The sequence below is a fragment of the Carya illinoinensis genome, chromosome 3 (genome assembly GCF_018687715.1).
Source record: "Carya illinoinensis cultivar Pawnee chromosome 3, C.illinoinensisPawnee_v1, whole genome shotgun sequence".
In the NCBI taxonomy this organism is placed as follows: Eukaryota; Viridiplantae; Streptophyta; class Magnoliopsida; order Fagales; family Juglandaceae; genus Carya; species Carya illinoinensis.
The window spans coordinates 5,734,898-5,753,313 of record NC_056754.1 but is presented as its reverse complement, the minus strand read 5'-3'; the positions used below and the strand labels follow the sequence as shown (position 1 = coordinate 5,753,313).

The window sequence follows — 18,416 nt, the reverse complement described above, 5'->3', positions numbered from 1 at the left end:
TTTCTATAAGAAGTCAAAATACTGTGTTCCCCTCTCAGTTCAAAATTATCGGTATTTTTGTGTTTTTTTTAATCTTTAAAAAATATATAAATACACAAGAAAGAGAGAAGGAGAGAACACTTCAAAAGTTCAAAACTTTACTTATCGAACAAAAAACAAGAAGGAAAAGTTCAAAATTTTTCTCCGACACCCAATCGGACTTTTCACATTTTCTAACGCTCTCCCCGTGCAGCGAAGACCAATTAGAAAAGAACCACTTTCTCCGCACACGTCTTTGGCCTCTGGATTCTCTCACTTTCTTGCCGCCCAAACACCCTCGGTCCCAAACCAAAGTTTTCTGTGAAGCGTCTTTTGGGTGAATTAGGACGGAGACCCTTCGTTAGCTTAGTTGAAGCAGACAAGAGGGATAAATAATGCCGAACTGGGAGCTCAAGAATTGTTGCAAGCATGATCAGGTCGTTTTCTTGGCCTGCAGCGGTGTGTTTACCCTTGTAATCCTCGCGGTACGTTCGTTTCATTCCTGAGTTTTCACTTTGTTCATGCTTTGTTAGGTTCCTGACAAAGGAAAACGAAAGGTGAAATTTGGTTGTGGTTTTCATTTTTTTAATGAATAAAAATCTCTTGTCGACTGAACCAAATGGTCTTGATTTAAGGGGATTTTTAGCCTCGAGATATCGGTTTTCCTATTTATTTTCTAGTAACCAAATTGAACATGTGGGTAAAGTATTTGCTCCGTGGATCTGAAAACAGAATTCCCATTGGTGCGAATGGTTTTGCCTGATATCAAAGTGCAAGACTTTCTTTTTTTGGGGGGGCCGGGGGGAGGGGGGGGATTGTTTTTCTTGTTTGTTGGGGGAACTTTGCTATTAGTTTAGTAACTTATCAAAAAACTTTGCGATCAGTTGGGTAATATTGAGACAATGTTTAGACAGTTCGAAGTTTTTTTTTGTAAATAATGTAAACACGTTCAAACGGAATAGGTATTTTTCGCGAGCAATTTTATCCCGCAGGAGAAAATGTACATATTCTTACCATTTTCGTTAATTTTGAATGAGCCGACCTTTATTTGTTCAACTAGTCTTTTGATGTGGAAATTTGGTTTCTATTCTTATAGCTTTGGAGGACAGTACTATTGACACCTTTTAAGCTCATCACCGTGTTCCTGCATGAAGCAAGTCATGCAATTGTTTGCATACTAACGTGTGGCAAGGTAAAAACAACTATGAGACCTTTTGTGCTTTAATGCTATGTTGAGAGTCTTCAGATTGCTTGAATGAAACCCGAAACCTTGTCTATTTAAATAAAAAATTGTCTATTCTCTCAAATTTTAATTAAGATTCTGGAATAATTAAAAGGATTGTATCTCAGATCTTATCTAACGTGATACTTTTGAGCTTAAATTTTTTTTATCAGTAAATAAGAATTTTATTAAAATAGGCGAAGTCAAGTACACAGGACATATAGAAGAGCAACACCTATGCATGAGTGTCTAAAGATACAAGGAGATCATGTACATACATGCCATTAAAATCTATTACAATCGACCAATGGCATAGAGTATGAAAAAATAAAGTTATAATTTCGTCCATTGTCTGTTCACGATTCTCAAAACTTCGACTGTTCCTCTCCATCTATATGCACCACCATAGACAGATTGGTATCATCTTCCACATTGCTGCAATTTGAGTGGTACCTCAGATGCTTTGCCAGTTGGCCAAAAAATCCACAACCCTTCGTGGCATCACCCAATGGAGCCCCGCTCTAGCAAATATATAATTCCACAAATTCATGGCTACGTTACAATGCAGTAATAAATGATCCACAGAATCCCCACTGTTCTTGCACATATAACACCAATCCAACACAATGAGTCTGTGTTTCCATAGGTTATCTAAGGTAAGAATCTTCCCTAATGGAGCTGTCCATACAAAAAAATAAGCTTTTGGGGCCTTAGTCCTCCATAAGAATCTTCCCTACCGGAGTTCCCACCATCCCATATGGCATCATGATGCCACATGTTATGTGTTACCTTGTATTCTGTCAGTTCTCTAATAATCATTGTAGATGGCTGGCCTATAATAAAGTAATTAGCTGGTATAAATTATAGATAATGAAAATACTTTTTGTCCCAAGTAATTTATTGTTATTGTTATTGTTATTCTCACACACCTTGTCTCTTCACAACTTCCAAGTTTTCTGACACCTGATTTCACCATTTGGGCGGCTTATCTTCAATTGGATCCAAGAAGGGACATACGTATATTTTTTTTTGGAAAAAGAAAAATTGGATCCTGAATGACTATCTATTTGTTCAAATTTTAGAATTATTTGTAGCTTGTCTTGATGCGTGCGTGTTCAGGGTGACATTTAAATTATTCCAATTTTAAAGCCAAGATTTGTAGAAAGTATTGATTCTATTGCATGGGAATGGTGTATTTGCTTGTTTTCTGCACTTTTTTTTCTGCTTAATTAATTACAGTGTGATCTGCCACTGCCAATTAAAAAATATATATATTTACGGTATGATCTAATTTTATATGCAGGTAGAGGGAATGGAGGTTCATGCAAATGAGGGTGGGGTAACACAAACTCGTGGTGGGATTTACTGGCTGATCTTGCCTGCTGGATGTAATTTGCTGTCCTTGAAAACTTCATTTTTAATTGCAATCATCGTTAGGTTGATCTTGTTCCACGTCATTTAGCAAGAAGAGTTGCAGGGTGTAACAGTAAAGTACCATAGCAGAAACTTCAAACTTAACAGCCCTCCTCTGACGTAAACATCTAAAATGGAAGATGGCCAATTTGCATCAAGCCTTTATGGAAATGCTTTTATTGTTGAGTTTTCATGCATTCGAAGTTGTTAAAGAAACACCACAAAGACTTGTCATCCAGTGGATATCAACTGCAGCAGCCCTGCCTGCAAAATTTGCCCCTTCTTATTCCTTCTCTGAATTGATGTTATTTCTCTTGTCAACGGTGATCTGCAATCTGGTACGGGGTTCTTCGTAGCGACAGCTGTTATTTAAATAAATTTCACTTTCTTGTCTTCCAGATCTTGGTTCGTCATTTTGGGGATTGGTCTTGATACTTGCATCTACACATATCATGACCGCAAGAATTGCTGCTGGTTGTCTTGCGCTTGCTCTGTTGGTTGTGCTCTTTGTTGCTAAAAATGTAAGATGGTTATAGATGCAGACAGTCCCTAGTTGCATTCGCCATGCCGTACACAAAATTTACTGTTGTTTCATTCTTTTCCTGTTCTTTTATTTAAGTTGACCACTAAAGATTTTAATTTCTGTCCTCTGACTTGTGATTGCCATGGCTCAACCAGTGGACACTTCGAGGACTTTGTATTGGTGAGTACTTTGGCGATCTTGTATATAATTTTTAATTTAATGATATTTGCAGGCTACAATACTCACATTGTCAATGTTTATCGCCTCTATTTCTCAGGATTCATTATTTTCCTTGCTGTAATATGGATTCTGCAAGAAAAAACAACTGTCCGTATTCTTCGCTACGTCATTCTCTTCATTGGTATGCTCTTATCCACTCATATCTTTCTGTTCTAAGGGATGAATTTGCTTCTAGATACCGCACTGATATGCAATCTGTTGATTGAAGGAGAAGAGTGACTTGCGCTTATTTTGGCATACTGCAGGAGTGATGAACAGTTTGTTTTCAGTTTACGGTATATTCATTGTCTCTTCTTTAGAGAATTAAATACTGTTATTTGAATTGAAACTTCAAATGTAATCTGAGATAAATCTTGTTGGCCCAGATATTTATGATGATCTAATATCTCGAAGAGTTCACTCCAGCGATGCTGAGAAGTTTGCAGAAGTTTGCCCCTGCCCTTGTAATGGGTTTGGATGGGGAGTAATTTGGTGAGCTTCATAGCATGCCAAGAGCATGAATATCCTAGCATAAACAGGAAAAAAAGGCATGAATTGTAATATTTTAGGGATAATTGTCTAGGATCTAAAACTACTAACTATTGTTAATTTTTTTCTCACTTATCTTACTTTTATGAGTTCTTGCAGGGGAATGATATCATTTATATTTCTTTGTGGATCCATGTATCTTGGACTCGTAATCTTGTCTTGAGGTACAACCTGCTTTCTGTGCAATTTGATTTCTGAATATTTATATGTACTGAGTGTCACGTGTGCAAACAAATTACATGTACTTACATAGTTCACAGTTGGAGGCACAAATCCACCAGCTGGATTGTAATCAATAGAAACAAAATAAGATGGCATAACCTCTTACAGCCGTGACCTGCATTAAAAAGACAAATGATTTCCTTCTGCTGAAATGGAGAGTAATAGATAGATAATTAAAAATGTTCTTAAATTTTAAAAAAAATGAATGTATTTATTAGTTCTCAAGTACTACCAGAAAGCTACTCATTATGCCTCTTCTTTGTCGAATAAATTTGCTTTGACTAATTAGAATCGTGATTTATTCATGAACTATCACATTTTATGCAAGTGTGCAAATGCTTTTGAAGCATGATTGTTTCATTTCTAGAAACAATCAATTCTCAAAATAAAGCATCTTGGAATTTCAGGGGGGCAATGAGCAAATTATTAGTATTGGTGAGCCAATGAGCTCTAGCTCAAGTGGCTCTAACTTTTCCGATTAAAGTAAGATGGAGGATGATATCATGGGTTCAAGACCCACTTGAGAGTGTAAATTAACAATGAAAAAAGCTGGTTCTGTCTAATGTTGAGCTGCATAAAGCATATCAGTAGAATTGGAAAGTTACGGTTTTTCCCGATGTGGATATATCTATAGCAATAATCTAAGCAGGCAATTATTTTTATGGGTAAGGGGTGACGTCATGTATTTAAGATCATCCAGGTACTTGCTTACAAATAAAGAAGAAAATATAGGGTAAGATACAAGGTATTGAAAATATCATACTGCACATTCAATAGTTGGATGTTCAGCTTGCTTAGAAATTTGCTTTATTAGATGATGTGTGGCTTATTGGCTGATACTGAGAGCCCATAGCTCCTGATATGGCTACAGTAATCTTTTCTTTCCCCCTTAAGAATGTGTGTTTTCAAAATTAGTGTATGTCCTCAAATCATGGGAAAAGTGTAGAGCCACTTCACCTGGCAATGGCTTTTAGCAAGAATTTCAGATATGAAGTGAAGCAAACCTTAAAACTTATCTTTGTGCAGCGAATGGAATGTGTTTAAGTGAAATATTAATTAATTTTATGGTTATTCCTCGTCAAATTTTTGATAGTGTGGTTATTCCTAAGGGAAAGTTGCTTGAATATTGCCATGTTTATTTGCTCACTCTACATTTTTCTCCAGGTTCAGAGACGACGGTTCAAACTATGCTTGATGTAGAGAACGCAGTGCTCACCTATTCTTTGTAATTCTTCAATGATTATGTATACTCAATACTGTTCATGGACTGCTTCTCTATTCATCTGATAGCAAGAGCGTGGCCTTGCTAATCCTTATTCCATGGCTTTATTCTTTTAGCCCTTTCTTCTTGAGGGTTGTAAACTTGTATACATACATGAAAGTTCTATGTAGGATAATTTCTTTTGATGCATTGTGCACACAATGGAGGTTGAAACGTGATGGGACAATTTGACTGTCATTCAGCTGATCTAAAATTCAAACTGCCAGCATCCAGTACTACTGTGCTAGAGTGGCCAGAGTGCTCCATAATATCCAGAGCCTTGGGCACTTTTTTTTTTTTTTAATTTTGAAATGCATTATTAAATTATTGTGAATGCCCAGCATGGTTTTGAACAACTACAAACCTGCAAAGCTCTAATGTGGCCTATATTATTATCTCACGACCCAGGTGTAGACGCGCGCGCGCGCCTTTCAAGCGAGCTGCCTGGAGTTACGTTTACATTAATCCAATACGCTTTTAAACATCAACTATAATGTGACCAATTTATCGTACTTAACAAGTTTCCCGCTTTTGTTAAAATATATTGCTTAACTTAGCATTATCTCCTCCGATTAGATCGTGCAAACCCTAGCTTCAATGGATGATGTATTTCAGCATTGGCTTCCAAAATTTAACAATCGGATGCTCTGGCCTTGTAACAGAGGTCCAAGTATTCTCCAAGAACAGAACCGCAACAGGTACCCACCCACCGCTGGGTACCTGTTGCGGAATTGCTGACGTCAGCCGATATATTATTAAAAAGAAAAAAGAAAAAAGAAAAAAGAAATCGATTACGCCGTGGGAAACCCATTTCAAACCCAGAATCGGTAGAAACCCATTTCAGTTCCCAGAATCGGTAGAAAACGAAGGCGACCGCACAAACCAGTTCTCCTGCCCAGCAACCACACTCCTGTCGTCGTCAAATCCGAAGCCACTACATTGTGCAGGTAGTGTTTATTTTTCCTCTTCTTTTGAATTTCTTCAAATCCCAGTAGATTTTCGTATAAACGCTTTTGAATGTTGGGTCTTCTATCAGATTTGTTCCTCCTCCCCTCAAGATCGGCATTTCCTTTCCCCATCCACCTCTACCACATGCTTCTCTAACCCAACATTCCAAATATTTAACTTTTAATTTTTTTTTATAATGTTGAAAAGAATTCATCTGCTGCGTGAAAACATTTGGTCTATTATCTTCTTATTTTAGATTTCCTTTTTTTTTCCTGTTGGTCTCTCGGTTTATTGATGATAGTTTTCATACCAATGTATATCTTACATCGAAATGCATCTCACTTTCTTGTGAGTTTCTTGACATTGGAAATCTATTCCGTGTATTTGTTAAAACTGACGAATAATGGATGTTTTAATTTTTTTTTGACAGCCAAACATAGTATAAAGTTGAAATTTCTATTGTGAACAATTCGCTACTTAGGATGTAATTTATTTGAAAAAAGGGGTTGTTCAGTGTGTGGGATTAGACAAATGTAGTTAACCTCTTAGAGGTGCTTTCTTGTTATTTTTTCTGGTGTATGTTTTGGCTAATCTTGGTATTGTTGGGTTGCCCTGTTTTCCTCCATTTATCCTTCTTTGTTTGTGCTTTCCCAAATCAATGATTGGCTTTTGGTTCCTTTTAGGTTGATTGCTCTTATTTTTATGCTCTTCATCTATGATATTCTACTCTTTGCCTTCTTATGGAGACTTTAGCCTTAAATCTTCTCCATTATTGCTACTCTGTGTGTTGCCCTTCAGCATGCCCTTATTCTTCTTTCTTTGTCTCCACCGAGCCTGTCGACCAGCTTTATCTTTTTTGGAGTTCAAGAAGTTTTGCTTCAAGAGACTCCTTTGTAATTTTAGATTTGGCCTTTAATGATGTTGGGGTTTTCTTTCTTGATGAGTCCGGTCCAGTATATGCAAAATTGTTATACCAGAGTGAACTTTTTTGTTTTGTTTTTAGTTTTTCTCTATACAAATTCTAGTAGTTTTTTTTTTTCTTCGCATACAAATTCTAGTAGTTACTTTTATACTACAAATTATACATATTTTTTTTATTTTTTAAAAATGAATATAGTATATAAATGATGAATAAAAAAATTTTTGATGGTTTTAAAAATAATGAAATAAGAACAAGTATAATGTATAAAAATAATAAGTAATAAAATTATTTCTCTATTTCTTTCCAAGATTTACGTGGCCAACGTGACACCATTTATTTGCAAAATTTAATTATTTTTGTGGGAGTAGATCAATTAATTGGTATTATTTGTGTGCTTTTGAGTATGACTAATTTGCCCTTCTATAGTTCAGTTGTGTTTATTTTAGAGTTTTCCTTCAAGATGTAGTACTTGTAAGGCAAGTTTTATATACTTTTGTTGAATTATACAGTTCATATCTTCTCATCATGGAAAAATGAGAAGAACACTCATCTTAGCTAATACCATCTAGCCCAAATCGCCCAACCACGGTGTGTTTTATTTTATAAAAGTTTGTTGGACTATGTTGGCTTGATATCCATGGATTCCACATGAATAACGCATTGTAATAACATGTGCAGGGCATACCATCAACTTCTCTAAGCTTCAGAAATTAGATGCACATGCACGGTTTCTATGGAGAATTTCCTACGTGGTCACCAGCTCTAATGCAACAGCCAGATGGCTACCAATATCCATGCAATATTCAAGAGGTGATACAATTGTATTCTTGAATTTTTGTAAATTTTTGTTTATCCTTTTAAGATTAATGTCATATGTGTTTTAAATATTTTTCTTCTTCTTCTAGCACAATGATGGTTACCCAACTCCTGTTATGACTACTAAATCTGCCGCAAGAGAAAAAGGTGATGTAGCATAAACACCCAATTGTAGGGAAACTGAGTTCCCATCTACCTCCGCTAGAGTTGAAGAATGCAACAAAGATAGACCAGATTCTATGGAAACTGAGGATGGAATTGGCGAGACATCTCAGTTAGATGATGAAATTGGTGGTGACACGATTTTAGAGCCCAAGTCGAAGATGGAGTTTAATTCATTTGAATAAGTAATGACTTATTATAAGCAGTATGCTAAGAGTATTGAATTTGAGGTGATGACAAGAAGGACTGAGAAGGGAGATGATGGGACTGTCAGATATGCCACCCTCGGTTGTGCCCAAGGTGGGAAGGCCCGTAATAGGACGTTGAATGTCGCCAGGCCATGTCCAACAGGAAAGACGGAGTGTAAGGCAAAGATTAATATCTTAAAAGTTGACGGAAAGTTTCAGTTGACAACGGTTAATAACATTCATAACTACGGCCTTAGTCCAAAAAAATTCCGCTTCTTTCGATGTAGTCGAGAAGTTAGTGATTCCGTAAAAAGAGTCTTAGATACAAATGATCTGATTGGTATCCGAATGAATAAGAGTTTTGGATCTCTTGTCGTTGGCGCGGGAAGTTTTGAAAACCTCCCGTTTTTTGAAAAAGATTGTCGGAATTACATCGATAAGGCAAGATATTTAAGGCTTGGCGCTGGTGGTGCTGGAGCACTTCAGGAATATTTTTTACGGATGCAATACAAGAATCATGGGTTCTTTGCGTCGATGGATCTAGATGATAACGGGAGGTTGAAGAATGTCTTCTGGGCAGACCCTCGTAGTAGGGCAGCCTATGAAGATTTTGGTGACATGGTTACATTCGACACCACATATTTGATGAACAGATATGGGATGCCATTTGCACCATTTGTTGGTATAAACCACCATGGCCAGTCAATTCTTGTGGGAGCAGGATTGATATCCAGTGAGGATACGGCAACGTTTGTGTGATTATTCAAGACTTGGTTACAGTGTATGGATGGTATAGCTTCTAGAGCTATTATCACAGATCAGGACAGAGCAATGAAAAATGCTATTGCTATTGTCTTCCCAAAAAGTCGACATCGATTTTGTTTGTGGTATATACTAAAAAAAGTCCCTGAGAAGCTTTCCTCCTATTCTGCCTATAAAAGTGAGATGAAGAGTGCCTTGATGAAATGTGTGTATGATTCCCAAAATATTGAAGAATTTGAAAGCTCTTGGGAGCAGTTAATCACCACTTAAAACTTGGAGGAGAATGCTTGGCTGCAAACTTTATATACTGAGCGTGAGTATTGGATACCCGCATTCTTGAAAGATTCATTTTGGGCGGGGATGAGTACAACGCAGCGGAGCAAGAGCGTGAATGCTTTTTTTTATGGTTATGTTCACACTAAGACAAACTTGAAAGAGTTTATCAATCAGTTTGACAACGCATTGAAGAAAAAGATTGAGAATGAAAATAGCTCTGACTTTCACTCCTTCAGTGTCACTATTCCCTGCATATCTAGATCTCCGATTGAAAAGAAGTTTCAAGAATATTACACGAATGCAAAATTCAGGGAAGTTCAGCGAGAACTACAATGTCTTATAGATTTGGCTCCAGAGTTATTTAAAAGAGATGGTGGTGTAAAGACGTACCTTGTAGAGGATGAAGTTCATGTGGAAGAATTCACTAAGCTAGTTACATATTCAGTAGACTTTAGTGATGTGGATACAGCTGCAAAGTGTTCGTGTGGGTTATTTCAGATGAGAGGTATATTGTGCAGGCATATATTGGCTGTATTTAAATGTAATGGTATAAAAATTTTGCCAAATCAATATATTTTGGATAGATGGAGGAAGGACATTAAGAGGAGGTACACGTTAATCGACAGCAGCTATGACGTAGGGGGTCAGCGCGCAAGCAGATGCTAACAGATATTCTACTCTATTGAATATCTGTTATAAGATGATTACTCACGCAGCTGGTTCAAAAAAACATACTGAGGATGCATTACAGAAGTTGCATGCAATGATTGAGTTATATAGTGAGAACCAAGAACCTCCATCTAGAACATGCACGGGTTCCAATGTTATTCCTTCGATACCAAAGACAACTACATGTGCGGGTTCACAGAAAGTACTCAGTTCGCTAGTAGTAAGAGGGAAATGCAGACCACCATCTCTGAGGAGAGCATCGAGAATGGAAAAAGAGATACGGAAAGTTAAAACGAAGGCGAAGAATGCAATAGTCAAGAAAAAACGTAAACAGGTAATTCTATAAGCTAGTTAACAAAAAAGGCCTGTATATTATGCGGTTTTATATGTTATTAATGCATACTTGATTCAATGTGTTATGTTACATTTGTATGTTAGAGAGATGGAGGAGATACACCTATGCCGAACACGTGTAAGAATTTATTTGGCCCGTCAGAGGAAGATATATCCAATGTTGGATTGATGTAGGTAACAAAATTTCGTAAGCCTCACTATTGTTATGTGTGGTTATTGTTGGATTGTATGTAATCGAGAAGAATTATTATGTTTGTGATGTTATCACCAGCCTATTGAAGACAGTCCAGTTGTTGACATTAGTGGAACCCAACGCCAAGAATCATTGAGCGGGAGTCAAGAAAGCGTACTATTTTAGAATTTTATTCTTAGTCTAATATTGACATTACAATAAGATTTTCATACTACTCCTTGTAGATGCACTTTGGGTTGGATGGATCACAACCGGTTGCGGTAGATGAATCACAACCGGTGCAACCTCAGTGACATGTTGGATTGGGGTGAGAAAGTAATTAAATAATACTTTATTTCTCTTAAGAATAATTACCAAAACCATGGATTTTTTTTTATAGGTACGGTTCCAATGTTCTATTTCATCTATTGACGTTGGTCAGCTTGCCCATGTAGGGCCGAAGCAATGATTTAGTTTGTGGCATGAGGTGTATGTAATGACATTAAAAATGGCCGAAGAATGAAGAATAATTTGTATGTGAAACATTTCTCCAGAAGTAGTGATGGAAATGCAATTTGTTTAATGTTATTTGATACTAAGTAAATGATGTTGAATATATGGTGCAGCCATATATTTGTATGTTTTGTTAGGGATAAAATTATATTGATCGAACAAATTAGTCTTATACTAAGTAACTGATGGAGTTATATAGTGATGACTGTATTTTTGTATGTTTTTGATATTATGTAAATGATGAAAATTTACACATAGTGATTATAAGCAGGATCGGGTTCACAAAATGGACCTTGGTGGAAATTATTCCCAAATTGAGAAATACAGTCACGTTCCAAGAAATCAGGAAAAATGCCTATGTATATTGATGTTTTCGCTGGTCTTAGAAGGTCAAGTCAAAATAGTAGGAATTTATTGGTGTATATTGATTGACAGAGTGTATTTCTAGACATTTGTCTTGTAGCGCTTGCTATTTTTTTTTTCTTTTTGTGTCTTTATGCAGGCATGTGCACACTGCAATTTCTTGAGTTTGTGAAGTTTTTTTTACCTCTAGGCTATCAGCTGCATGTCCATAATTTTGCCAAGCTGTCCTAAACACAAAATTTTAAATCAAACCAAAATTTTGTGAGGTGAAAATAAAGGTTCTATCTTCTTCTTTTCTAGGTTTTGTATCCCTGCATGATGCAAAAATCTCTTTGTTCAATTCACAATTATATTGTTGCTCCCAAGTATTTTTATTACTTAATGAAAGAAGTGAAGAAATCCTATAATTTTGATGATGACGTAAAATGAGGTGCATGATGAGTTGCACATTAGTGAGTAAGCTCCATTGAGCCATGTAAGGAAATTTTTAGAAAGAGGAAGTACATGAAAAGATCGATAAATCCAAAACGTCATTACTAGTTTCTCTTTTATTGAATAATCTATCCTCTGTATCTTGTATTCTATTCATCCACAAAATAAGCTCATTGCTATATACTACTCTTTGTGTGAGTTTTTCTTCCCCTGATTTAAGCGCCTGGAACATGACTAAATTTATTAGAAGAGAAAAGATGCATGACCATAATTCAATAAACATTATTTAGTAGTCATTGGCTACCAGGATATACTTTTTTTTTTTTAGAAGTGGCTGCCAGGATATGCATCTGCTATGTAAATAAATTCCATGGGACCAAACCATGGATGTTTTATTAAAAACTTTTTCACCTACTCATCAAGGAAAAAAGGAAGGCAATGATAGAGAAAACCTTTGCTTAAACAAGAAATGACCGGAATGAGGCACCTAAAAGCAAGATGAAACGGAAAATACAATACAAAATTAGGATGGTTCCAGTCCTATTAGGTAGCTGCAATCTACATGGTTGACAATTAAAACTAACTAGTAAATGACATTACATAACCACAGCAGCCACGGGTCTCTAACACTAATATGAAATTACCTATGTACTATCAAGTAATATGCTACAACAAAAGCAAAAGTCCAAAACACACGGAGTAATGTGCGTGAATGTCTTATTTCAGCTTCACGTACAACAGCCACCAACTCCTTCAGTAACTCCTCATTTCTATTGGACATTACTAAATTTATCTCATTTGCTCTTCTACGCAACTCAATAATGATGTTTTCAAAGTCGTTGATTAGTTTCTTCAGCTCTTTCTCCTTTCTTAATACTTCATTGTGAGTTTCTGAACGATCCAATGCCACGTATTCATCACCCTCTACTCACTTGAAATACTTACAATATGGAATTCCCTGTGAATGAATACAGATTTTTTGCAAAAAAGTTAGATGCATGTAATATTAATAATTTAACTAAAAATGAATATAGTTACCTCTTTGTTGTACTTTGGACAACTTAAGAAGGCTCGGCCTGGATTTTTTTTTGTATTTGAGTATCTCATTTGGGCTTCAATCTTACAAAAGCATAATGGATGGCCAGAGTTCGTTTGGAAAAAGAGGTAGAGGACGTCGTTATAGATGATGACATATTCTTATATTAATCCAATGCCACGAAAAATTTGGGCAGAAAAATAGAACACTGATTAATTGAGAAAGTAATGAAATTCTGAAGATATTTCTAAGTAATTGTTTAACTTTCGAAAAGGAAGGAAAGAAGAAGTTAGATGATCAAGCAATAACTTGTATTATAGTACTCATACATCCAAAAATAAAAAGAGTCTTCAAAGCATGACAAAATACAGTGCATGAGGTGTGACGCCCCCAAATTTCGTTTGGGATCGGACGGACATTTGAAGCGTCGAGACATGCAACACAAGGTTACCTGCCCCCGTTCATGACATATAAGATGCAATAATGCTAACATGCATCTAACATTATGCAATATTCGCAGCGGATAATTTTTTTTTTCTCTTTAGCAATACTATGCACCAAACTGAAAATATCTCAATACTTAAAACATACTTCATACATAAAGATCCATTGAATAACTAAGATCACAGCACTATTCCAAAATAGTTATGATCCAAAAGTACTGGAGATGCAACTCCATCGTACAAGTAGTAATTTAACTACTATATTAACATTAACGACGCACCGTCGTTCAGTCAACTGTGTCTAGTTGGTCAGCTCCTGATCCTCCTTCAGGTCCTGTAACAAGATCTACCATTCGGGGGGAATGGTAGTTGGGACTACCACAGTGAGATTTGATTACAAATCTCAGCAAGTTAACAAAAAACTTCCATACAGACTAATGATGCATGTATGACAGTAAAAGCATAAATGCATAATCAAATTTATAAGTAATTAAAGCATAACTTAGCGTACAACATAGCATAATTGACATAGCTTAAATTGAATCATGAACTGAACTTGACTTGACATGAACTTGATCTGAAACTTGACTTAGCATGAACTTGCTCTGAAACTTGAATTAACATGAAAAATACATACTCCACAGTTGTTGTGGCCCTATGTATTCTACGTGTAAATACATACTCCACAGTTGTTGTGGCCCCATGTATTCTACACAAACTTGACTTAACATTAAAAATACATACTCCACAGTTGTTGTGGCCCCATGTATTCTATGTGTAAATACATACTCCACAGTTGTTGTGGCCCCATGTATTCTATACATCACTATGCAGTTAAATACATACTCCACAGTTGTTGTGGCCCCATGTATTCTACATAAACTGAATATACTCAAGATGAAACGTGACTGGAATATGAAAGGACTGAAACCCTGACGTAACATAACGTGACTTGAACATAATTTGAAATACATAACCAACTTGAGATAGTAACATTTCGTAACATGGCATAACATATAACAAACAACATATTTAGCATGACATATTTGTAATGTATAGTAATACATGACAGAATATATTGTGTAACAGATAAAAATTGATGACAGAATAAATTCTGTATAATAGACAATTACATGATAACTTGGCATGGCATGACATATATGATAACATACATACATACACTGTAATTCTTTTACTTAGCACACATACACAGTAGACTGCTAGTAAGTTAAAAGCTAACTTACCTCGATCTCCGCGTTTCTTATAAAACTTCAAGTGCGATCACGAGGAACTGTAATTAGTGATTCTAAAAGTTAGAACTAAATCACTAATAATTTGAAATATGGAAAATACTAACTTAAAGAGTAAAATTTTTATTTTACTCTCTACATGTGGGAAAATGACCGTTTTACCCATAACTTAAGGATTTTGCATACTAACTCCAAAAGTTTTCAAAATTTACATTCCTCATGTAAATCTTGTCCTAAACTTAAATATCAACTCAGAAAAATTTAAAACAAAACACAACTATGAAGAACACACTATGGTCGAAACATTCATAGGTCATTTCCCTTTATTTTTGTTGCAATTCCTTCCAACTTCAAAACTCATGCTTAAACCGGAATTTTGCAACAAACATCTTCCAATCCTAAGTTCAAAACCATACTTAAAACATCCATTTAGAAAAAGCTAATAATCAACACCAAACTCTTTTGTAAAAAGATCCAAGCACTTGAATCACAAGTTTTGACCTTAAATCAAAACATCTTCAAGAATTTCAAAAAATCAAATCTTACTTCTAACATATTCATAATATCATCCTAACATCAACCATGCTTTAAATCATCAAACTAAAGTCACCAAAATCACAAAATAACATTTGGAGTTTTTGGTTTTACACTTAGTCCAAAAACATAAACTTTTCCCTCAACTAGTTTTGATAAATCTCTTGATCTATGACTTATAAATATATATCTTCAAACCAAACCATCACATGGTTTAAAAAGATGTCCTAAAACATATATAAGCTTCTAATTCAAGATCATATGGTTAGAAATTAACCAAAACATAAATTTAGCCAAGAATATCCACACTTTGACTTATTTGAATATCTCTTTGCATAAAATTTCATATCTTTGAAACTAATATCAAATATCTTCAAAATAATAATATAACATGTATATAAGATGTTTAGGATCCTCCAATAAAATTATCAAAGTCATTAGAATAGGTTTAGACCACCAAAGAGTTAAACTTTCTCAAAACAGAAACTGTTTTTCCTCTTCCAGTTTCTAAGTTTCTAAATCTAAGAACATCTTTCATCAAAACCTTTAATCATGCAAAAATCCTCAACCAATAGTCACATATACATGTTAACAATACTCCATAAAAATTTCGGACCAATATCTATCCATTAGCTTGGTCAAAAACTCCAAACTATAACATATTCTCCAGTTTATCGCCCAGAATGACCTTTCTATAGTTTACACAATATTTGACTGACCAAATGATTTTCAAATGGGGCAAATAAGATATCCATGTAAACTAGACTCAAAAAGGAACAACTTATATGAAGGAGACTTTATGATAAAACACTTACAACAGCTTCGAAATGGGCATGCAAAAGAACTCTTAAAAGCTGTCCGAGAGAGAATGTTTGATATTCTTTTAAAGAAACGTGTAAATGAAGATAAGTTCGTGGGTGATGGCTGGAGATGCTTATGGAAGAGATAAGGGAGATGATAAGGCTGGAGTTGAGAGTTGAGTGTGGTTTTCTCCTACCCAAAATATCTATAAAATATTATTTCAAAATATTCTATCCAATAATATCTATAAAAATCAGTTCAATATATTTTCCAAATGTGGAGTAGACTTGGAAGAGTAAGGTGGCTAAAATCTTTCTATGTGTATTTTAAATCTCTATTCTTAAGATATTTTCCAAATGTGTATTTTGCTTAGGTGTCATGATCTCACACCTCGATTTCCTTCACAATTCCATCTAATGGTTTCTCTTTGTGCCAAGTATCTAATACTATTCATTATGTGTGGTTAAGATCTTGCCAAGTGTCCAAATAAAATATCGCTATCCTAATTTGGACATTTCACACTATGATTTTGAAAACACTGCGCTCAGTACATTTACTGAGGTTACTATTCACTCCAAAAATAAACGTAATAAACTTAGTACTGAAAAATTCTAAATATTTAATTAAGCCTAGTGGTGTAGACTATAATGTATTCTGACACTTTTAACTATCTCAAATAATTAAAATCGCATTTCTAGCACCATAGTGAGTGATAACACTAACTATGTTGACAGGCTAAAATTTATGCGATTAGTCGATTCGTGTAAACTTACAGAGTTTTCACGAGGTTCCTAAAGTCAATAGAAATTCCTTAATTGAATTTCTAGCGGGCTGTTACATGAGGTCAGGGATTTTAAACTGTACAAGCAAGGCCTATAAACTTTTTGTTAAGGTGACAAAGCAAGGAGTTCTGATTAGAAAAGGCTCTTGCTTTAAACTACTCAGTAACCTTTGTTTCGAAGGTGATAATGATGAAGCTATTGCATTGCTTGAGACAATGTTGTCGTTGAATGTAGAACCTAGCAAAATAATGTACAATAAAGTCATAGCTGCACTTTGTGGGGCTGGAGATATGTAAAGGGCCCGGTGGTTTTTCAATATTCTTGTCGAAAGGGGGTTAACTCCTGATGTCATTTCCTACACAAGGGAATACTGCCTGATACCCAACCCAAACCATCTCGAAAAAGCACTCTGGTATTGTAAAAGCCAAGCAAATCCAATTTTGCAAATAAGCATTCTGTTGGCAATAAGTGCTTGGATGAACCCAAAATCAATGAGGTAGTTCAGTCAACCATTTAAAATAATGTATATAAAGTAAATGATGTCATATGTTTATTGATTTTCAATTATTTACACAGTGAACACATTTTGTTCTATTGAAGGTGGCTCTTGATTTTTCAGGTAGAGAAGAAAGGAAGCTGTTTAGTTGATGACTCAGAAGTCAAGTCATTGCAGGTATCAAACAGATGTGTACACGAGCATAAATGGAATTGCCAGAATGGTGATTTACTTGGGAGATAAATTATTGGTAAATGCACATCTCGGTTTTGAAACTTCATGTAGTCTATAAAATCTAAATTAAAACTTCATGTGTGGTCTATAAAATCTAAATTAAAACTTACTTAATTGCAGAATTCAAATAGATATGGGGGATGAAGATTGAGATCATAAAATGGATGATGGGGTTAAAAATAGACAGTGAAAGCTGAGAAAGGGTTCTACGGCATAAGTGCTGCCTGTGTCCCCTTTTGTTCTACAAACACTACAAATATAAGACATTTGGTTAGGGTTTCCAATTTCCAAATCGCTTCCAATTTGTATGCTTGTATATTATCAACAATTTGGGCATTTCCAAATCTATTGTTTAAGAAACATCTCTATTATAAGAGATTTCGGGTTAGGGTTTCCAATTTCCAAAATTGGTTACAATTTTTATGCATGTATATTTTGGGCATTCGGCATTTCCAAATCTATTGTAACTGATTCACTACAAAAATAAGAGAACTATTTTCCGAGAGTTCAAATATGAGAAAAACTCAAGGGAAGAGTAACTTGTCTTCATGGTCGTCTGTGGGGAAGCTTGATGCCAAACCCTAAACTGTTCCGTGGCTGCCGAAAGTGAGTGCTTTTAGGTTTGACCCAGAAATATTAGAAGAACATGAAGCTGGTTTTAGAAGAGAGAATAAGGAGATGAAATGGATTACCTGTTGTGTTCAATCCGCAACTGTGCCCTAATCTCATCTAAAGGGGGAAAGAATGAAGAACCAATTCTGAAGGGGGGAAAGGCAACGAAGGTCTATTGATCAATTTCAGAGAACTGGTGCTGCGCACCGTTTCGAAGAACTGGT

The 18,416-nt window shown here is 35.5% G+C and overlaps 2 protein-coding genes across 3 annotated transcripts; both read left to right on the top strand.

Moving 5' to 3' along the window:
• The first annotated feature begins 107 nt into the window (after positions 1 to 107).
• On the top strand, positions 108 to 5,577 carry LOC122302821. Of its 2 annotated transcripts, none has more exons than XR_006240526.1 (10): positions 108 to 503; positions 1,115 to 1,210; positions 2,544 to 2,628; positions 3,053 to 3,174; positions 3,332 to 3,356; positions 3,454 to 3,537; positions 3,662 to 3,691; positions 3,782 to 3,943; positions 4,044 to 4,108; positions 5,331 to 5,577. XR_006240526.1 is itself a non-coding variant. In XM_043114251.1 (10 exons), exons 1-9 carry the CDS (start codon positions 414 to 416, stop codon positions 4,105 to 4,107), a joined length of 702 nt encoding a protein of 233 aa, XP_042970185.1. In that variant the 5' UTR covers positions 109 to 413; the 3' UTR covers position 4,108; positions 5,331 to 5,577. The 2 variants fall into 2 exon arrangements, 1 of the variants encoding a protein (XP_042970185.1); XM_043114251.1 differs by having other exon boundaries at positions 109 to 503; positions 3,782 to 3,887.
• A 2,886-nt stretch (positions 5,578 to 8,463) lies between these two features.
• Positions 8,464 to 9,222, top strand: LOC122302426 (protein FAR1-RELATED SEQUENCE 5-like). The gene has a single exon (XM_043113678.1). It carries the CDS (start codon positions 8,464 to 8,466, stop codon positions 9,220 to 9,222), a length of 759 nt encoding a protein of 252 aa, XP_042969612.1.
• The last annotated feature ends 9,194 nt before the right edge of the window (positions 9,223 to 18,416 follow it).